At 38.1% G+C, this 17,924-nt stretch overlaps 1 protein-coding gene across 5 annotated transcripts in view; it reads left to right on the forward strand.

Annotated features, from left to right (window-relative positions):
* Positions 1-17,924, forward strand: part of LOC106832434 (phospholipid-transporting ATPase IB) — a 588,664-nt gene that overhangs the window by 401,674 nt on the left and 169,066 nt on the right. For all 5 annotated transcript variants that reach the window (XM_044777414.2, XM_070520415.1, XM_070520416.1 and 2 more), the window contains 3 exons: positions 8,230-8,304; positions 15,507-15,629; positions 17,615-17,693. In XM_044777414.2, the coding sequence (XP_044633349.1) occupies positions 8,230-8,304; positions 15,507-15,629; positions 17,615-17,693 (277 nt within the window). The remainder of the gene's footprint in view (positions 1-8,229; positions 8,305-15,506; positions 15,630-17,614; positions 17,694-17,924) is intronic.

The following is a 17,924-nucleotide window of genomic DNA, read 5'->3' on the forward strand; positions in this document are numbered from 1 at the left end:
CACCGCCACGGTATGACAACCGACAGACAGGTGGGTGATGTGCTTCCCTGACCGGGGAATGAAGCCGGGTCATGGCAGTGAGAGCGCCGAATCTTAACCACTAGACCATCAGGGCTGGCTTTGTAAGTTCATAGCCATAAATATTGATTCAATTCTGAATTGCCTTTACTTTGATGTTTTAAAAAATTACTTGTTATTTAGGGTCTATTATTGATAACTACACACCTATTTGGTACCAGCCATACTATCTTTAATCTGTTCTGTGCCCTGATTTCCTCATTTGTGAAATGGGGATAATGCCTACTTGTTAGGATTGCTGTGAAGTTTAAATGAGAGAATCCATTTAGAGTGTTGCGAGATTCTTGGCACAGAGTAAGTGTGAAATGCATGTTAGCTTTTATCATCATCATCAAAAACAGGAAAAATGACAATTCTACAGTGTGTGGTTTTCTTTCCATTCATTCAGGGAAAAAAAAGTCCCCTGTGCTCACATAGCAATTAAGTGCTCGAACTAGGATGAACCTGTTTGGCCAGTTCCATGATCGGTTCTATGCTCACTTTTACGTGACCTTTCTTCTTTAATGTTAAATATTAATTTTCTGCGTGTATTCATTTAGTTAGCACCTACTATATGCCAGCCACTGTGCTAAATCCTGAGCATGTAATGGTGAATGGAATCAATATAATCTCTGCCTGCCTGTGTCTTTCAAAGGGTGGAGTAGACAGATAACAAGGCAACAAAAATCATAGGATGTGAAGAGAGAAATGAGCATGGTGTAGTGTTAGAAAATAACAAGGTCTTTTCTTCTGCATACTTCTTTGAAGTAATGCCTATTTGTTGTAACGATAATAGAGATGTACAGAGTAGAAATGGTTTCCCCTCATCTGCCTCTATGTCTGCTCAGGGAATCAGTAGGGAAATTTAGCGAGCCTTCCATACCTCTCTTTGCACTCGTACAAATGTGTGTCAACATGGGGCATTTTTGTTGTGGTTTACAAAATTGGATCCTATACACATTCCTCTGTAGCTTTCTTTTTTGTTTGTTTGTTTGCCTTGAAAAGTCCTTAGAAGTTTTCTAAGTATTTTGTGTTTGTTGCTAGTATTGTACCTGCCCGGGACTGACTCAGAAAGAGAAAACTCACCAAAGATTTTCAAGATGGAGCCCTGCCCATTTATTACAATAGTCTGCATCTAATTCTGGCCACTCAATCCTATAATTATTGAACAAAAGATACTTGAGGGAGAAGTTTCTGGGGTATTTTGCTACTACCATTTTTATTATTATTACTACTTATTGTTATTTCTGATAACCTTTGTTCTATTATAGCATTCTTGATTTTTTTCCCTTGATCATCTACCTTCCTACCTACTGACTTATTTATTTTGCCTTTTCTTTTATCAGTCTAATCCTATTTCTTTGGCATATATTCCTTCATTTACATACATATAGATTTAACACATTAAAAGATAAGTGCTTAATATTTCGTAGACTTGCTACGTTGACCCCTAATAAAGAACTTTAGGGGGATTTTTTTCCTTATGCTTTTTGCTTTGTTGTATTTTTCACTATTAACAATACTTCAAAAACAGGGTATGTTTTTATGTACAGGTGCTTTCATTTATGAGAAATAAATTTCTGAAAACAGAATTTCAAGATGCTTATTTTTTATCCTAATACATATTGCCAGATCAAATTCCAAAAAGATTGTAGGGCTTTCACTTTTAAACAGATATCTTTAATGCTGGCTAAGCAGTTCAGACTTGATGTGCAAATCAGTAGATCAAGATGTTATTGCCACTTTAGAGAGAAACTCAATGGCTAATTTATTTAATTATTCTCAGTAGGGTTCTTTTCCACTTCAGTCTCTGCCATAGGTCTTGGAAGAACAGAATAAATCAAGGAACAGGTCCTCCCTTTCCCAAAGGAAGCAATCATCTAAGTACGTCGGCTGTTACTTGAGAGCCTGAGTGGTGGCGGGTCCAGCCTCTGAGGTTCTGCAATGGCGGCCGGGACCTCTAGACCAGACTCTGTGCAATTAGCCAAGACGGTTACTGCATTTTTGGCAGAGAGGCAGCAGTTAAAGCAAAGAAAGATCTTTTTCCAAGAAGGAAAAGCCATTTAATAAATTTGGGTCAGTTTGCTCCTAACAGCACTACATTTGAGGACCAAAAACCCCAGGAGCTTGGCAAGCTGTCAGTGCTTGGCAGATCTTCCCACCAACTCACCAAGTCTGAGGCCGTCCAGGCAGAACCTGGCCCTCTCCGCTTTGACTGCGTTCATTTAATAGCATTCCTAGTTAACAAGAGAGTAAAGGCAGAGGAGTCTTTTTCCACATTAGTCCAGAAGAGTAAAATTTAGTGTCTGTAAGCAAGCCACAGTCCAGGGAACTGCACATCAGAGAGGAATGGCCATCTGTTTGCATTGAGGGCATTGGTGTATGCAGCTTGGAACTTGTGGTCCACCAAAAATGACATTAATGTGGAGGAATTGGGCAGTGTTTTCTTTTTTGTATGTGAATTAACATTTGTATGTGACTAACCAGTGTGAAAGTCTGATTTTATAACGTGTCAGGGAGCCATCGAGTACCTGTCTCGTGAATAAATACAAACTAAATAAGTTTGTAAAAATATTTAAAAATACAGTGTGTTCGCATACTTTTTCCATTTCACCTATGGAAGTCTTGCCAAAATGAAATCAAGTTTGAGCGTTTACAATGTAAGAGAAAACCAGCTCATGGATTTTGAAATTAGGAGATGGACTTTGTTTGTTTTGTTTATTTTGGTTTTAATTCTTTTCTCTACCAAATAAATATTTCCAATGAGATAAACAAGTGTAACCATCTAATGGTGGATTATTTGAATGAAGATTGAAACTGAATTGAAAATGTTGAGAATGAACTTGTTTATACTTTTCAAAAAGCTGCAGCACCTGCAACTGATAAAAATTAGTACAAACAGATCAAAAGTCTTTGAAGAAAACCATGGCCGAGCCAGTGCCAACTTGGACAGAAACAGAACACTGGCTCTTAGAGAAAATATCTCAACATTCAGCTAATCAAAGATGTTAATCTGAAATAAGGATTGAAAATTTTTATACGGTTCAGGATTGCTTGGAGCGAAGGTTAATGCTGGGAAAGAGATGCTCAATTTCTTAGGATTTTTTCCCCTTGTATGTTTTGAACAGCTTGAGTGTCTTAGTTATATGAAATTCACTCACAGTCCTTAATTTCTCATTAATAAGTTATAAAGATGTAATTCTGGCTTAGGGATGTAAATTTGTGAAGTTCTGGTTCACATCGCATGCTACTATGGCCTTTAAAGAATAGGGCCTATGGTTCTGTGTATGAGGTTAGGCCAGAGGGGAGTGACTCAAAGAGAAGTGAAGCATTCTGAACCCACACCCCATACATACAAATATAATCATGGCTTCCTGCAGTCTGTCACAGGTTATTGTTTTGCTTGTACATTGCTTATACAATGTTTGTACATTGTAACAAACATCTGTTACAACAGAAGTTCTAAGTTTTATCAGGTTGACCTAATAAATCTATTTCTTTCATCCAGGGTTTTTCAACAGTGGCACTACTGATGTTTTGGATCATATAATTCTTGGTTGTAGGGAACTGTCCTGGGCATTGTAGGATATTTTGCAGAATCTTTGGCCTCTACCCAACCGATGCCAAGAGCACCCTCAAAAAGGTCTCCAGACATTGTCAAGTGTCTCCTCAGAGGCAAAATCAACCCTGGTGGAGAGAATAACTGCTTGAAACAGTTATATACATAAGACATGAAGTGTTTAAAAAGTTCAGAATAGTACGAGAAGTATGAGTCTCCATACTACCTGCTAGATAACACTTCTACTACCTAAAGATAACGAATATTAACATTTCTTATGTCATCCAGAAAGTTGCCATGCATAAATGAGTATGGACATCTATTCTGTATAATCATAATGATTCAACATATACATTGATATTTTTCATTTTAATAGGATCTATGGCATTTTTTAATTATAGTGCTTATAGATTTATTTATTCTTTTTAATGTCTGCATAGTGTTTCATTGTTATGGATGAGCCATAGTTCCTTTAACCAGCTATCAATGTCCATGTAGGTTCTAATTTTTTATCTTTCCAAATAATGCCACAGTAAACATCCTTGTATGTTCATGAAGAATACTATGTGATTATAGCTATTAGATATAATTTAGAGTATGTCCCTGAAAATGGAATCCCTGGGTCAAAGGAAAAGTACATTGAACATATTTGTAGACAATGCTAGATTACCATCTGTGTATGAGAGTAGTTATTTCCTTGGGTTATCAAACTTAAATCTTTGCCCATCTGTTAAGTAAAAAATGATATCCATTTGTGTGTGTGTTTCATAAAAAGTAACAGTTCCTGTATCTATAAATTGTTTTTTCCCCTGTGATCACACTGCATATACTCTTGGCCTATTTTCCTAACAGCCTGTCAGGTGTTTTTTTCCTCATTTGTTATAAGTCTCTATATATTAAGGAAATTAGGCCTTTGTCTTCAAAGATGTTACAAATATTTCTACTGTTTATTTATTTTCTTTTAAATTTATTAATATTTTTCTCTATAGAAAGTCTTCCAAGTTTATCCCTCTTTTTGTATAATTTCTGAGTTTAATGTCTTATAGTCAGTTTCATATACAAAAAAAACCTTTTCTTTTCCTGTTTTCTCCTGATGCTTTGATTTTTTTATGTGTAAATATTCACGCCATCTGTAATTAATTTGAGTATATGCAGTGAGACCAAAATACCACAAATTTTTTCTATATGTTGTGGTAATTTATTATATAATAAAGGGCCTTTCAAACAGGTGAGATGAAGATGGCTTATTAACCAAATGCTCTTGACACAATTGCCTCATATTTGAGTGCACAATCAGAAAGTTGGATCCATACTTGGCGATTGCAAGGAACCGACAGAGGGCCGTTGTGGGTTAGTGAAGGACAAGCGGTGTTGTCAGAACAGGAGGCGAGGGCTCCGTCTGTGGGGCTTTGTAAGTCAGTGTTATAAGTTTGATCTTATTCAAATAGTGTTTCTTTTTCATGTTTGTTTGACATATTTCTCTTGTACATGGCATATATTTTGGATTTTATTTTTGTATCCATAGAGCCTTTTAAATTTTTTCTATTATTAATATAACAGCCATATTTAGTATTACTTCTATTATCACATTTTATGTTATGTTTTCAGTTCTTGATGTTTCTTTGGTTTCTATCTTTTGCTAAAAGTCTTGTTATACTTTATTTCCTTAAGGATTTGTAAACATTCACTACTGGCTTCTGGTCTTGTACACCACCAGAGACAAATATGAAGCCAACTTGATTTTTCCACTTGTAGGTTAATTGCCTTTTCCGCCTGAATATATTAAAGAATTGATCTTATAAAATTTTAAAACTCATTAGTTCATGTATCAGGATATGTGTGGGTGTTTATCCTTCTCTATCTGTTGTTTTGTTTCCTGGGGACAAAGGATGCCCTCTCTGCAAGCTGGTTAAGGTTTTAGAATATTTCGGAAACTTTTCTTCTATTATGTCTTTAGACATTTTGTTTTTCTACTCTACAGAGTAGGGCTTTCTTTTTTTAGGTGCAACTTTTTGGAATTTTTTTTTAATTATCTTTGAAAGGCTATCATTTTCTCTTAAAATCAGTGTTAACCTCATGTCCTTTGGTTAGCATTTGTTTTCTCAAGCCTACCCTACCTATCCCTGACTGCTTTCAGCAAGGTCAATTCTGGGTTTTTTTTCCCTTTATGTGGCTTTAGTCTGTAACACTGACTGTTTCTTATTTGTTTCCTTCTTTGCTATCTTACATATCTTATTTTAATTCTTATTTCAATGAAAAGCCATACTTTCTTTACGTCTTTTAGGTTCTCCGAGAACATCAAAATTTTCTTCTGCTCTGTGATCTGGTTCCTTCTATAGAGATTATTTCATGTGCTTTTTGTCATATTCCTTTTTTTCCATTGTTTTTTGATGATGTCTAGAGGAGCGGGGTTTCAAAGTTGTCTCGGAACACTTTCTCATCAAATTTTCTGTCTCTTCTGCACCTGTCACTTGCTTCTTGGGGGATAAAAGCATATGTGCATATATTGTTCTTCAACTTCAATTTATCTGTTGTGTTGAATTGGTCCAGGGACCTCAGTGTGACTTGTCCTACTTCTCAATTTTACCTTCTAAGTAAGAGTTGGTTCAGCTATTTCTTGGGTGTTTCACCTATTTCTTAGAAACCTTTTTAATCTGTAGGTTTTGTCAGCTATTAACATTCTCCCTCAATGCGATCTAATCTTGTCCTATTTATCAACTTCTTTTCTATGTCATTTGTAGTTTTAATTAAGGCTATCTCATGGTTTCATTGAAAGTAGTTCTTTTCTACTTTCAATTATTTTTGCTGTTTTTGATTGATATTAGCGAGGGGAAGGCAACAGGAATATCAGTACTCCATCTTCAACAAAAGACAATACATTAACTGAATTATGCAAGAAAATAGTTAAATGATCACTAGATATTTATCAGTGTTCGCTCAGTTGTTTGACTAGGAAAATATAGTGGTATAACATAGTCTTGGGAAAATTAGGTTAAACAATAGACAAATATGTTTGAATCAGGCGTGGATCTGGACTCTCATTGCACTAAAAGTTTGGTTGAAGGATGACTGCCAAGACCTTGAGTAGTGGGGAGGCAGTGTGATTGCAGTTGTTGTTGTAGGGATGGCTAATATTTGGGTTGGTGTTGTAAAAATATCCTGAGTACAGAGCACAGCACAAATTTCTGGTTCTCATAGTTCTCTACCAATATTTCTTCACTGAGAACAGCCAGGCCTCATGGGGACCTCTTGGGAGGTAGTTGAAATTGAGTGACTAGGAGTGTGGAAGGACTTTTTAAGGTCAGCAAGCTTATCTTAGATTTAGGAGGGATCCCTAGGAGTTTTTTGAACCGGGCAATGAGATGATGAAAGCTGTGCTTAAGGAAACTTCATCTGGCAATTGAACTGAGGTGTTTCATTTGATCCCACAGGAAAGTGATGAGTCCCTGTTTGTACCACGTATCGTACTGGGTACAGTTGTACAGTTAGGGTAATAATTACCATCTTAAGAAACTAAGTCTGGTGGAGTCTAGAAACTGATTTGGAAAAATCTGACGCAGTAAAATTTCAGTATCAGAGTTGATCTCTACGCAGAGATCAGCTGTGTTGCCAGTGTAGTTCCACCATGGTAACGGCCTCAGTCTGTCAGGATTTTACACCACAAGGTGGATTCTGTGATTTTAGCATGGGATACTCTAAAGTCTACCCCAAATCACGGGAATACTGACTTATCCTGTACATTTAACCTAATTTTAAACTTTAACCTAATTTTAAACAGCAGCATTTTGTATTCCACATTTCCGGATTTGCTCCCTTCTAAAGCAGGTTCCCGCCCATCCTCCTGATGGCTCGCCCCTCTTCTACTCCACTCATACCACCCTACGTCTTCTCCTAATTATACCCGGTGATGGCTTCTTCTCTAAAATGGTTTTGTACCCCTCTCGTGCGTGTCCCTGGCACTTTGCTCTGCAGTTGTTTTTATGTCAGCATTGCCTAATCAATTAGAATTATAGTCTACTTGAAGACATAAATAATAGTCTACATTTTATTTATTCATACATACCATGTTACTCCAAATGATGATTTGAGCATGTTTCTTTCGTACTACTGTATTTTGACCTTTGCTGAAGCGGTGGACATTCGATTAAGGAGGGTCACTGTTTTATGAACTAAGAACACACATGACCGACAGAGGAGTTTTTGCTATTTTTTGTTTATCGTTTTTATCTACTTAAAAGTCCTACAAAGGTAAATTATATTTATCAAATAAACTTTATAGGGGAAAAGAACGTGAAGTTGATACTCTTCTGGTCAATGAGAAAGTATTGACACAAAACAGATATAAATTAAACATCAATTGCTTTCCTGTAAATATGTGCATATTACCTCTTAAAATTGATTTGTGCCTTAAATATAAATTTTCCTTAAAATGTTGGTGATTGTGATATTGAGAATTTATATTTTATGAAAGAACAACTGCTCCGGTTCTGCGGCTCTTCATCCCTCAGCAGCTGTGTCCAGCTGGTGGTCCACATTCCCCGCTACTTCTTCAGTAAATGGAAACATTTAGGTCAATATTGATATAAAACTTCATGAACTTTCTTCTCTTTCAGCTTTGGTTCGCCTTTGTTAATGGATTTTCTGGGCAGATTTTATTTGAACGTTGGTGCATCGGCTTGTACAATGTGGTAAGCATTCCCTATCTCTATCTGATAGCATGCAGGACTTCAGTGACATTCCTTTACTGTTTATGTCTCGGAAGTGTATCTAAGTCAATCATCTGTATACATAGCAGGCAGCAAAAATACATCTTTAGGGCCTTTGTTGCTGCGACACATCCTGCAGAAGTGCAAACTCTGCACACATGGTTTCAATCATAGCAGATCATTCTTGAATAACCCCATGAAATTATTAACCCATATATCTTGATAATAGACCCTTGTTACCTCCTTACTAAATGTCTTTGTTATATTTCCATGTTTTTAGCTCAAGTAAAAATGTCTGAACTACATCTAAACTCATTCCACTTCATAATTTTATTTCTGAATTCTTAAACATAGATATTAATATACAGTATATGATCTAGTGTCTTTTTTGTCCTTCTTAAAAGAGTTATCTGTCTTTGTGGAAGAATGTTTTCTCCCACAATTAGTGCTAAAGTAATGAATTCTGACTTCTAACTCCTGGAATGGCAAATGGTAAATAGCTTATTTGGTATTTTTCATGATTTTAGAGTTCTTTTTTCATTACTTGACTTTAGTGAATTCAAAAGCTAGAAATAAGTATAAACTATAAAGTAAAATAATTAAGTAGGTACTTAACTTTTTGTTTGACTGGCAGGAAGAATGAAGGGCCTTGTAGCTTCATGGTTTAGAGACCTTAGTTTGGCATATTTCTTGAGTTGCACTTTCACTCATATTTTGGGCCTTAACTCTGACATTCTCTGCCCTGTGGGAGTTTATACTCTGAAGTCATCATAGATAGATATAGATGGAAGTTACCACACATGCAATAATACAAATCGCGGTGCTATAAATATTTATGGTTTGTATATACATTAGTGGCTGGATATTCAAGTCATCCATGCTCTTGACCCTTTATCTTTTGAGTAGCCACTATGCTAGATGCTAGGTATAAAATGCTGCATGTGACAGGTTGCCCTCACCCTGTGCAGCTTACAGGTTAAGAGGGTCAGATGTGTAGACTAACGGGCCACTGAGACTTGAGTTTGGATCTTGAGTTTAAACAGCGTTGGTCAGTTAGTAACTGTGTTACTCACTACAAAATGGGCTGGCATGTTCACCGCTAATACTTATGCCCAGAAAGACAAAGATGACAGGTGGTGAGAGCAGGGCTGAATGGATTTCATTTATCGCCTGTGCTAGAAAAGCTACTCTAAGCACCTACTGCATGGATAGGGGCTCACGGACCTCCCCTTGGTATACTAAGGGGAGAGCACTAACTTTGTTAACTTTGTTAACTTTGTTAACTTTGCAGGACTTAAAACTATTTTGAGTATGGTAAAATTATGCAACTGTTTAGGAAGAAATATGCTGACTGCTCCATAATGATTTGGTCCTGGAAAGAGCCAAAGTGTTGTAGAGTTGACACCTCACACAAACCAATGCCCATGTAGGTATTTTATAAATAAGAGGCTGAGACCTAGGAGACTGTCCTTTAGAGCTAAAGCTAGGACTGGAATACGTGTCACCTGGTTATGCAATGAATGGATTTTAGCCCTATTTTCATGCTCAGGCTTGAGAGCTTGATTCTTCTTTTAACACCTTTCAAATTTAATCCAACAAACTTTTATTGAGGGCCTACTAAACGTAAGATGCAAGCTGTCGGACAGTGTTGGTCAAAGCATGGTTCACAGACCACTTGTGTGAGAATAGCCAGGATTTGTTTAAAGATGCAGATTCCTGAGTTCCACCTGACTTAACAGAGTTTCTTAGAGATACTGCATTTTAAACAAATTTTTCTAGTGATGGTTATGCACATAAAGTCTAAGACTCACAGTGGCCTTTGATCCCTAGGGCTGGGAATGTGTTTTATGTACTTTGTGTCCCCCAGACTATAGAGAAGAAAATGTTGTGGCAGTGAAGTGAATTTCAAGGTGAAACAGCCCTGTGTTGCTATGGAGCCCACAATGCAGGTGTCGGAATCGGCCACCAGGAAGTGGTGGCAGAGAGTTGAGATGTCAAGGATCTGTAAAGTGGGTTCCGAAGGATCATTGGCCTCCAAAATCAATCATACTGGAAGGGCCAAACCTTTTGAAAACTTGGAGCTTTGCCCCCACGGAAGTTGTTTTGGTAATTTTTGTTTGAAATAAATTGAAATTTAGAGAAAAGTTCCAAAAAGAGTACAAAGGGCTTCTGTATACCCAGATTCATCCATTATTAGCGTTTTGCCCCCATTGCATTCCCTCTCTTTACATGCATGTGCATACCCACACATGCGAACTCATTTATTTCTGAACCAGTTGAGACTAAGTTAAGACGACATACCCCCTTACTGCTTAATACTTTAGTGCATAGTTGCTTAGACTGTTCTCTTACGTAACCGCAGTATACTGATCAAAATCAGGAAATTTAACACGGATACAATACCATTATGTAATCCTTATTAGACCATATTTCAGTTTTGCCATTATTGTGCCAATAATGTCCTATTCATCAGTTTTTTTCTGCTCCAGCATCACTTCACAGAGACCCAGTGCAAGAAGTACTTTGTGACATCTCAGGCATTTGCTGGTGACGCCGTCGTCCCGGTTGGATTCCCCCTTTCCCTTTTCTTCAAGCAGTATTTCTCTCCTGCTTTTTCTTCTTCTGTACTTATTCTTTGTGTTTGATTCCCCAAGCCAGCTAAAGCAGCAAGTCATTGTTTCTCAATTTCAGTCTCAGAGCAGGTTAAATAGCAGTAAAACTGGCTTGAAATCTTACCTTTCTCAAGATAATGAATGAATGCTGTCCTATTAGATTCTCACTATATCCATAGTCAAATTCCTACATCCTTTTATTTTACGAGTAAAATGAGACTAAAGAGGCCACCAGTGACAAAAGCTACTGTGATCAGATGGATTTCAGCTAAATTTTATCTATTTTTCAGTGAAGTGATAACGCTAATGTTATTTAAACTGTTTCAGAAAATTTATCCCATTTAATTTTATCAAACCAGCATAATTTGAAGAAGAAAACTGTGAGCCAGCTCACTTATTAACATAAATACAAAAATTCTAAATAAAATATCAGCTAATAGAGTTCAACAATGTATCAAAAGAATAAAATATTTAACCAACTAGGATTTATTTCAGGAATACAGAAGGTTCAAAACAAAAAAATCTTTCTAAATGTTATTATATCAATAAAATAAAGAAGGAAAACATGATCCCATCAGTAGATGCTGCAAAAGTATTGGAGGCAGTTCAGCTGCCATCCCCAAAGAACACTAAGCGAAATAGGAAGGAAGGAAGCCAAGTAACTTTGCTGAAGACTTTTTATAAAAAGCCAGTAGCATGTTGCCATAAATGGCAAAATTCTAAAACTATTTCACTTTAAATAAGAAATTAGTCAGGGCTGCCTGCCATCACTATATAATTCAGCATGGTTTTGGAATTTTTAGCAACTGCCAAGAAAATTAAATAACTATTACAAATACTAGAAAAAAAGATGAACTATTTCTGTGCTTATATAAATATGCAAAAAATGGGCATACAAGTATGTTCATATATGATTGTATATCTAGAAAACCTAGAAGATACGAGTAAAGAAATAGTAGAATTATAAGAGAATTTGATAAGGTGACCAGATCCATAATAAACATATAAAAATCAATAGCTATTTTCTATCCTAGCAATCAATAGCTTTTTTAAAACTCCATCAGTGAGCACTTAGGAATGTAAAGGACGTAATAATTCTTTTCAAAATAGCAATTAAAATTATACATTGCCTAGAAATAATTTTTATAATACGTATATGAAAAAACCCAAAATCTTATTGAAATATACAAAACATGATTTAAACAAATGGAAAGGCATACCATTTTCTCGTGTGGGAAGACTTGGTATCATACAAGAATCAACTCTTCTAGAATTAGTGTATAAATTTATGTGATTCCAAATAGAATCCCAACAGGTGATGGTCTTGGAGGGTAGGAGGGGGATTGCAAAAAATGTTATTGAAGTATAAATAGAATTAACAAGTCCCTGAGAATAAATATGCAAAGCATGTTCAAAAAAGAACAATCATAAGGGTAGATTTATTTTTACTAAACATCACTCAAGACTATAAAGCCGCCATAACCAAGTCAATGTGATATTTACATAGATCTAGACGAATAAGCTAGAGAATCTAGAAGTAGTTCCCAGTTCTAGATTCTAGATCTGTAATGTGTGAGAATAAATGTCAAAGATGGTATTTCAGTTTATTGGGAAAGTTTGGATTAATTGTGTTCTCACAGATGGCTCTTTAAATATTTGGAAAAAAATTAAATTGGGCTTCTATCTTGTGCCATATAGATAAACAAATTCCAGATATATTAAGACTTAAATGTGAAAAATAAAACTGTAAGAACCCTGCAAGGAACTCCTGAAAAGTTCCATAACCACAGTTGGACACTCCGAAGCTATTCTTAACCATATAAAAAGTAAAAGCTTTTATATGGCAAAAAAATAAAAAAACCATAAAGAAAGCCACTGGACAAAGAGTATATTTGGATAGAATTTCATAAAATAAATCAGAGTTGATATCTGTTATACTCAAAAAAATTATTAGAAAAGGGGATAAACCATGAATAGAGAATGGACAAAGGGCCTGACTAGACATTTCACAGAATTGCAAATCTAAATGTCAAACAAATATATGAGAACATGCTCAAACTCACTGGTAGTTGGGGAAATGTAAAGTTTTTTAGAGTAAGAGTTAATATGTTTAATTTTTCAGACTGGAGAATATTAAATATTACGTAACACCCATTGCTGATAGGGAAGCAGGGAAAGATTATTGTTGTCCTATTTGGAGGGAATGATAAATGATTGGAACTTTCTTGAAGGCAACCAGACAGCATCTAGTGAAATTAGAAATACTTGTATCTTGGGGCCAGCCCTGTGGTGTAGTGGTTGAGTTCACACGCTCCACTTCGGCGGCCTAGGGTTCACTGGTTCGGATCCTGGGTGCGGACCTAGCACTGCTTGTCAAGCCACACTGTAACGGCATCCCACATACAAAATAGAGGAAGATTGGCACAGATGTTATCTCAATAAGTCTTCCTCAAGCAAAAAGAGGAAGATTGGCAACAGATGTTAGCTCAGGGCCAATCTTCCTCACACACAAAAAAATACTTATGTTATTTTACCCAGCAACCCTGCTTCTGGGAATCCTTCCCATAGAAACAAAAGATGAAGTATATATGTTATAGGTGTTTATTACATATTGTTTCTGAGAACAAAGAAGTGAAAACAGAATGAATGCCTATCCGTAGGTGAATGGTTGAAAAAATATGGTACATCCATGCCACGAATTCTTATGTGAGCGTGAAAAAGACCACCTAGTGTTGCACTCAGGGGACCTGGAGACCTTCCAATGATTATAGTGAGAAAAATATGATGAAGAAAAATGTGTATAGTGTCTTGTTTCTATAAAACAAATAATGATTCCCAAACAGTCTACACATGTGTGTATAGCATGCTGTAAGCAGGGTGAAAAATATAGTAAGGCATACTAGATTGTTAGCCTAGTGGTAAAAAGTGGGGCAGGATTTGAAGTGGGTAGAAGGAGAAAGTCAAGTAAAAATTAAAAAGTAAAGATGACAGTATAAACAGTATGCATGATGGCACATTTAAGCAAAACGGTCAAAGTGAGTTTATGCGCTCAGAGCATGCAGAGCCTCAGAGATGTTCGTTGAGAGCTCCGTCTTCTAGCCATTGAACAGATAACTTATGCTACTGTGAGGGAAATGAGTACAACTCTTGGTCTTTTTCGCCTTGAAATCTCTGTAGAACATTGAAATCCCAGGGCTGTTTTCCCTTCTGCTCTAGGGTGGAGGAGGAGCCTGAAAGTTTTATTGGCCTCACCCCACCGCATCTCTGATTGCTTTATCCCAACAGACTTGGGAAAGGCTTATTTCTCTGGCCAGATACTCAGGCTCCCATTAACAGGTGTGTGTTCAGAGTTCTCGTAGAGACACACATCCTGTTCCCATGGGTTGAGAGCTTGCTGGCTTTGTGGGTGTGGATTTGCTCAGTGCTGATGCTGAGCAGTGAGTGACCCAGTCTCTCTGACCCATGCCCAGAACCAAGTAAGAGCATGACCCACAGAGCTACTGCACCTCCCGGGCTGAAATGACATGTTTATTCCAGACCTCTTCTTCAGCATCTGCCTTTCTCTTTCTAAAACACAGATATGAGCATGCCACACTCCAAGAGCACAGGTAAAAGGACAAGTCTCAGGAGGCACCATCTGCCCGAGAGTTTGTAGCCACAAGAGATTGTCTCTTTCCCAGCCTTGCCTGGCACCATGCCCTCAGCCGGCCACCATCCTGCATGTCTTAGAAGCTCCCCCCAAATGTGCAATGGTCACTCATGCCTTGAAGCTTTGTGAGGGATGCTCTTTTCATAGGAATGCTCCCTTCTGCACCCCTTCACCCCTATCCCTTAGCACCCTGCCAAATCCTATAGGTCCAAGATCTTACAGGTCAGATACTCTTTGGTCCAGGAGTCTTTTCTTGACCCTCCCTTCATCTCCTTCCTCTCCCGCAGGAGTAATTTTGCAGAGCGCTGTGTTTTACATGTTTATTTATATGCCTGTTGCCAGCTGCCCTGTCCCCACCTCTGCATTAGACGGAGTTCCTGGAGGTCAGGGACCTGCTTCTTTTCCTTCTTTCTTCGTCTGTTTATAAATCTCTGTATTCCTGGTGCTTATCAAAGTATCTGGCCCATAATTCATTCTCAGTAACTATCTGTCAAATGAGTGAATGGATAAAGTATGCCTTGCTTCCTGAAATTCAATATAACATTAGGATGGGAAGTTGTAAAACCTCGCCTCGGCTGGCACTGCCGGAAAAGACAGCACTTCACACAGCTGACTGTGCCATGATTCTAAATCACCACTCGTTTTGCAACAGAAGGTAGTTGTGAATTTAACAAGATTTCTTGGCTAATCAAGTATTTGTGATGATGTTTTTAGTCTTCGCTGTATTCATTTTATGCTGAACGAGTAACAGTTAAAAATGGTCTTTTGTTGATTTCCTTGGTGGGAGAGTGTCTGGGAGTGGTGACTCATTGACCCTCAGGTTTGGACTTGACTGAAAATTGAGTCATCATTCCGTAGAACTGAGTCGCTTGGGCTGTGTGACTCAGAAGGGCCTCTTTTGATGGCTCGTTGTTCTCCTACAGATTTTCACCGCGTTGCCACCCTTCACTCTGGGGATCTTCGAGAGGTCTTGCACTCAGGAGAGCATGCTCAGGTTTCCACAGCTCTACAGAATCACCCAGAATGCTGAAGGCTTCAACACAAAGGTAAACAGAGTGTGCTTACGGAATTGTCGCCTCAAACAGTGGAGCGCTGTTTTCTCTCTTCCAGCCCTGTTATCTGCCCGTGAGACGCCGGGGCTTTAGAGGGAGCACTTGAAAAGAGTTGAGACCATGGCCCTCTCCCAATATAGCAAGCCCAGTGAATTTGAGGTGCCAAATGGGAAAGGAAGTTTCCGTGTTGCATGTGGCGCTTCTTTGGGCTCCTGTTTGTCCTCTTCTCCACATCAGTGCCTCCGACACAATGCCTCCGACATCAGTGTGGCCAGCAGCACCCAGGGCCCTCTCGCCACCACTGCTTGGTTTTTCATTTGAAAGAAAATGTTTCTTTAACTAATGAGTAAAACTGGCCAGATGTGAACACAGGAATCAGGTAGTCGTGGGTATTTTTTTTTTTTTCAGTCTGGAGAATCAGAAAAGGAAAAGCATCTAGACAGGAAAGGAATAGGCAGTCCTGAGAAGAGCCAGGCAGAAGCTAGGTCAGGTGTTACAGGATTCTGCCCATGAGTGGCAGAGGGGCTCTCCCTGAGCCTGGCAGTGATGGCTAAGTGTGGCAGCGCAGCTGAGTGCCACCTGCCAGAAGGGAAGACGTGTGCCCAGCTTGGCAGAGGAGGCAACGATGTGAACACAACTGCACTGCCACGTTTCTGTCTTAGGTTTTGGTGCAGGAGGGGATTAGGAAGTTTAAACAGAGGTTCATTGCCCAAGCCATTGACATGCTGTGTGCTGGCCGCATGTGCGGCGGGTAGCTCTGGGGCCTCAGGAGTGCTGTTGTAGGAGTCCTCGGTGAGGGGAGGATCTCTGGAGGCTTCGTTTTGAGCCAGGTATTACTGATAGTCTCCCTTCAGAGCTGCTTTGTTTTGGGGAAAGCATAATAGGCATGTCCAAGACTGGAAAAAATGAAAGGCATCCTATTGGTTCTAGTATCTTCTGTACACAAGGAGATCTAGATGACTATGTCAGTCCTTGTTTACTGTGATTCTGGCATCGGGAAATATGGTCTGTTTGTTTTGCATTATTTACATAAATCAAATCTGCTTTTTACAGAGTTTGAATTCAAAGGCCATATAAGGTAGGAAGTAAGTAGGGGCGGACCCATTTCAAAGGTAGTAGGGCTGGGAATGCCCTTGAGACTGACTTGCAGGCGCCTTGAAGATTTTTTGGGGTGGGGGACGGGGTGCAGAGGTCAGGGAAAAAGTAGAAAACAAATGAACATTTAAAATGGGAAAATCCTATTGTCTTATAGTTTTTTCATTATTTTCGGTTATTCCAGCACCATTTAGGATCAAACTGTATGACAATTTCCAGAACAATTTGTAGATTATTAAATAAATTCAGTGTGGCTTTAGTAGCTCTGGCATCTCAGTGCTTAAAGGATGATTGAAATGCATTTAAGAAACTATAATTTAAAAGAAACTAAACTTTGTGTTCTTTTGTTTGACCTTTCAAGTATTAAAAGAAACAGAATTTTTAAATGTGTGTGATAACCAAAATCCTAAAAGTTAAAGAAAAAGTGGAATGGGACGGATTTTAAGGAGTAAAAGTAAAGAATGAGAATGCCATGTAAAAATTTACATTTAAAATGTTTTTAAAGCTTTCAAAAAGTACACAGTTTCAGGCTGTTATTAACAATTATGGATTATTGTAAAGTTTTGTTGTCTTTCTTAATGATTCTAAAGAAAGTGGATCATAATTCATCTTTTGGATATGGATAGATTGTGTATTAGTCTATGTATATGTGTATATAAATATTTAGGTCTTTGTACTAAATTAATATTATCTGGAGATACTCCAGTCATTTGTATGTAAAAATGAGGAAATAGCTGGGTTTTTTTTTAACTTCAAGAATAATATGCTACCTCTGGAACGGTGCAGCACACTGCCAGTATCCTTCACAATGAGGCGTTTGTTGAGTTACACAGAGGTCAAGAGTTGTGGGCAGCTCCTGACTCCCTTGGTTTGTTTTCCCTTAGGTTTTCTGGGGTCACTGCATCAACGCCTTGGTCCACTCCCTCATCCTCTTCTGGTTTCCCATGAAGGCGCTGGAGCACGGTAACGGCTTCAGGATTTCAACTGTCAGCGAGTAGCTTTGCAGTCCCCCTGGGGCCAGTTGTTCACAGTTTTTTTCTCCCGGTTCTGCAGAACTGGAAATCACAAGAACAAATTTTAGAGGAAAAACATACCTAAAATCTAATGAGAGCTAGTCTCAGGTTTACAGCTTGTAGGTTTCATCCACTCTGGCTCTGAGAACACATTTTCTTTCCAGTTGCCTGGAAAGTTTAA

The sequence above is a fragment of the Equus asinus genome, chromosome 11, assembly GCF_041296235.1.
Source record: "Equus asinus isolate D_3611 breed Donkey chromosome 11, EquAss-T2T_v2, whole genome shotgun sequence".
Classification (NCBI taxonomy): domain Eukaryota; kingdom Metazoa; phylum Chordata; class Mammalia; order Perissodactyla; family Equidae; genus Equus; species Equus asinus.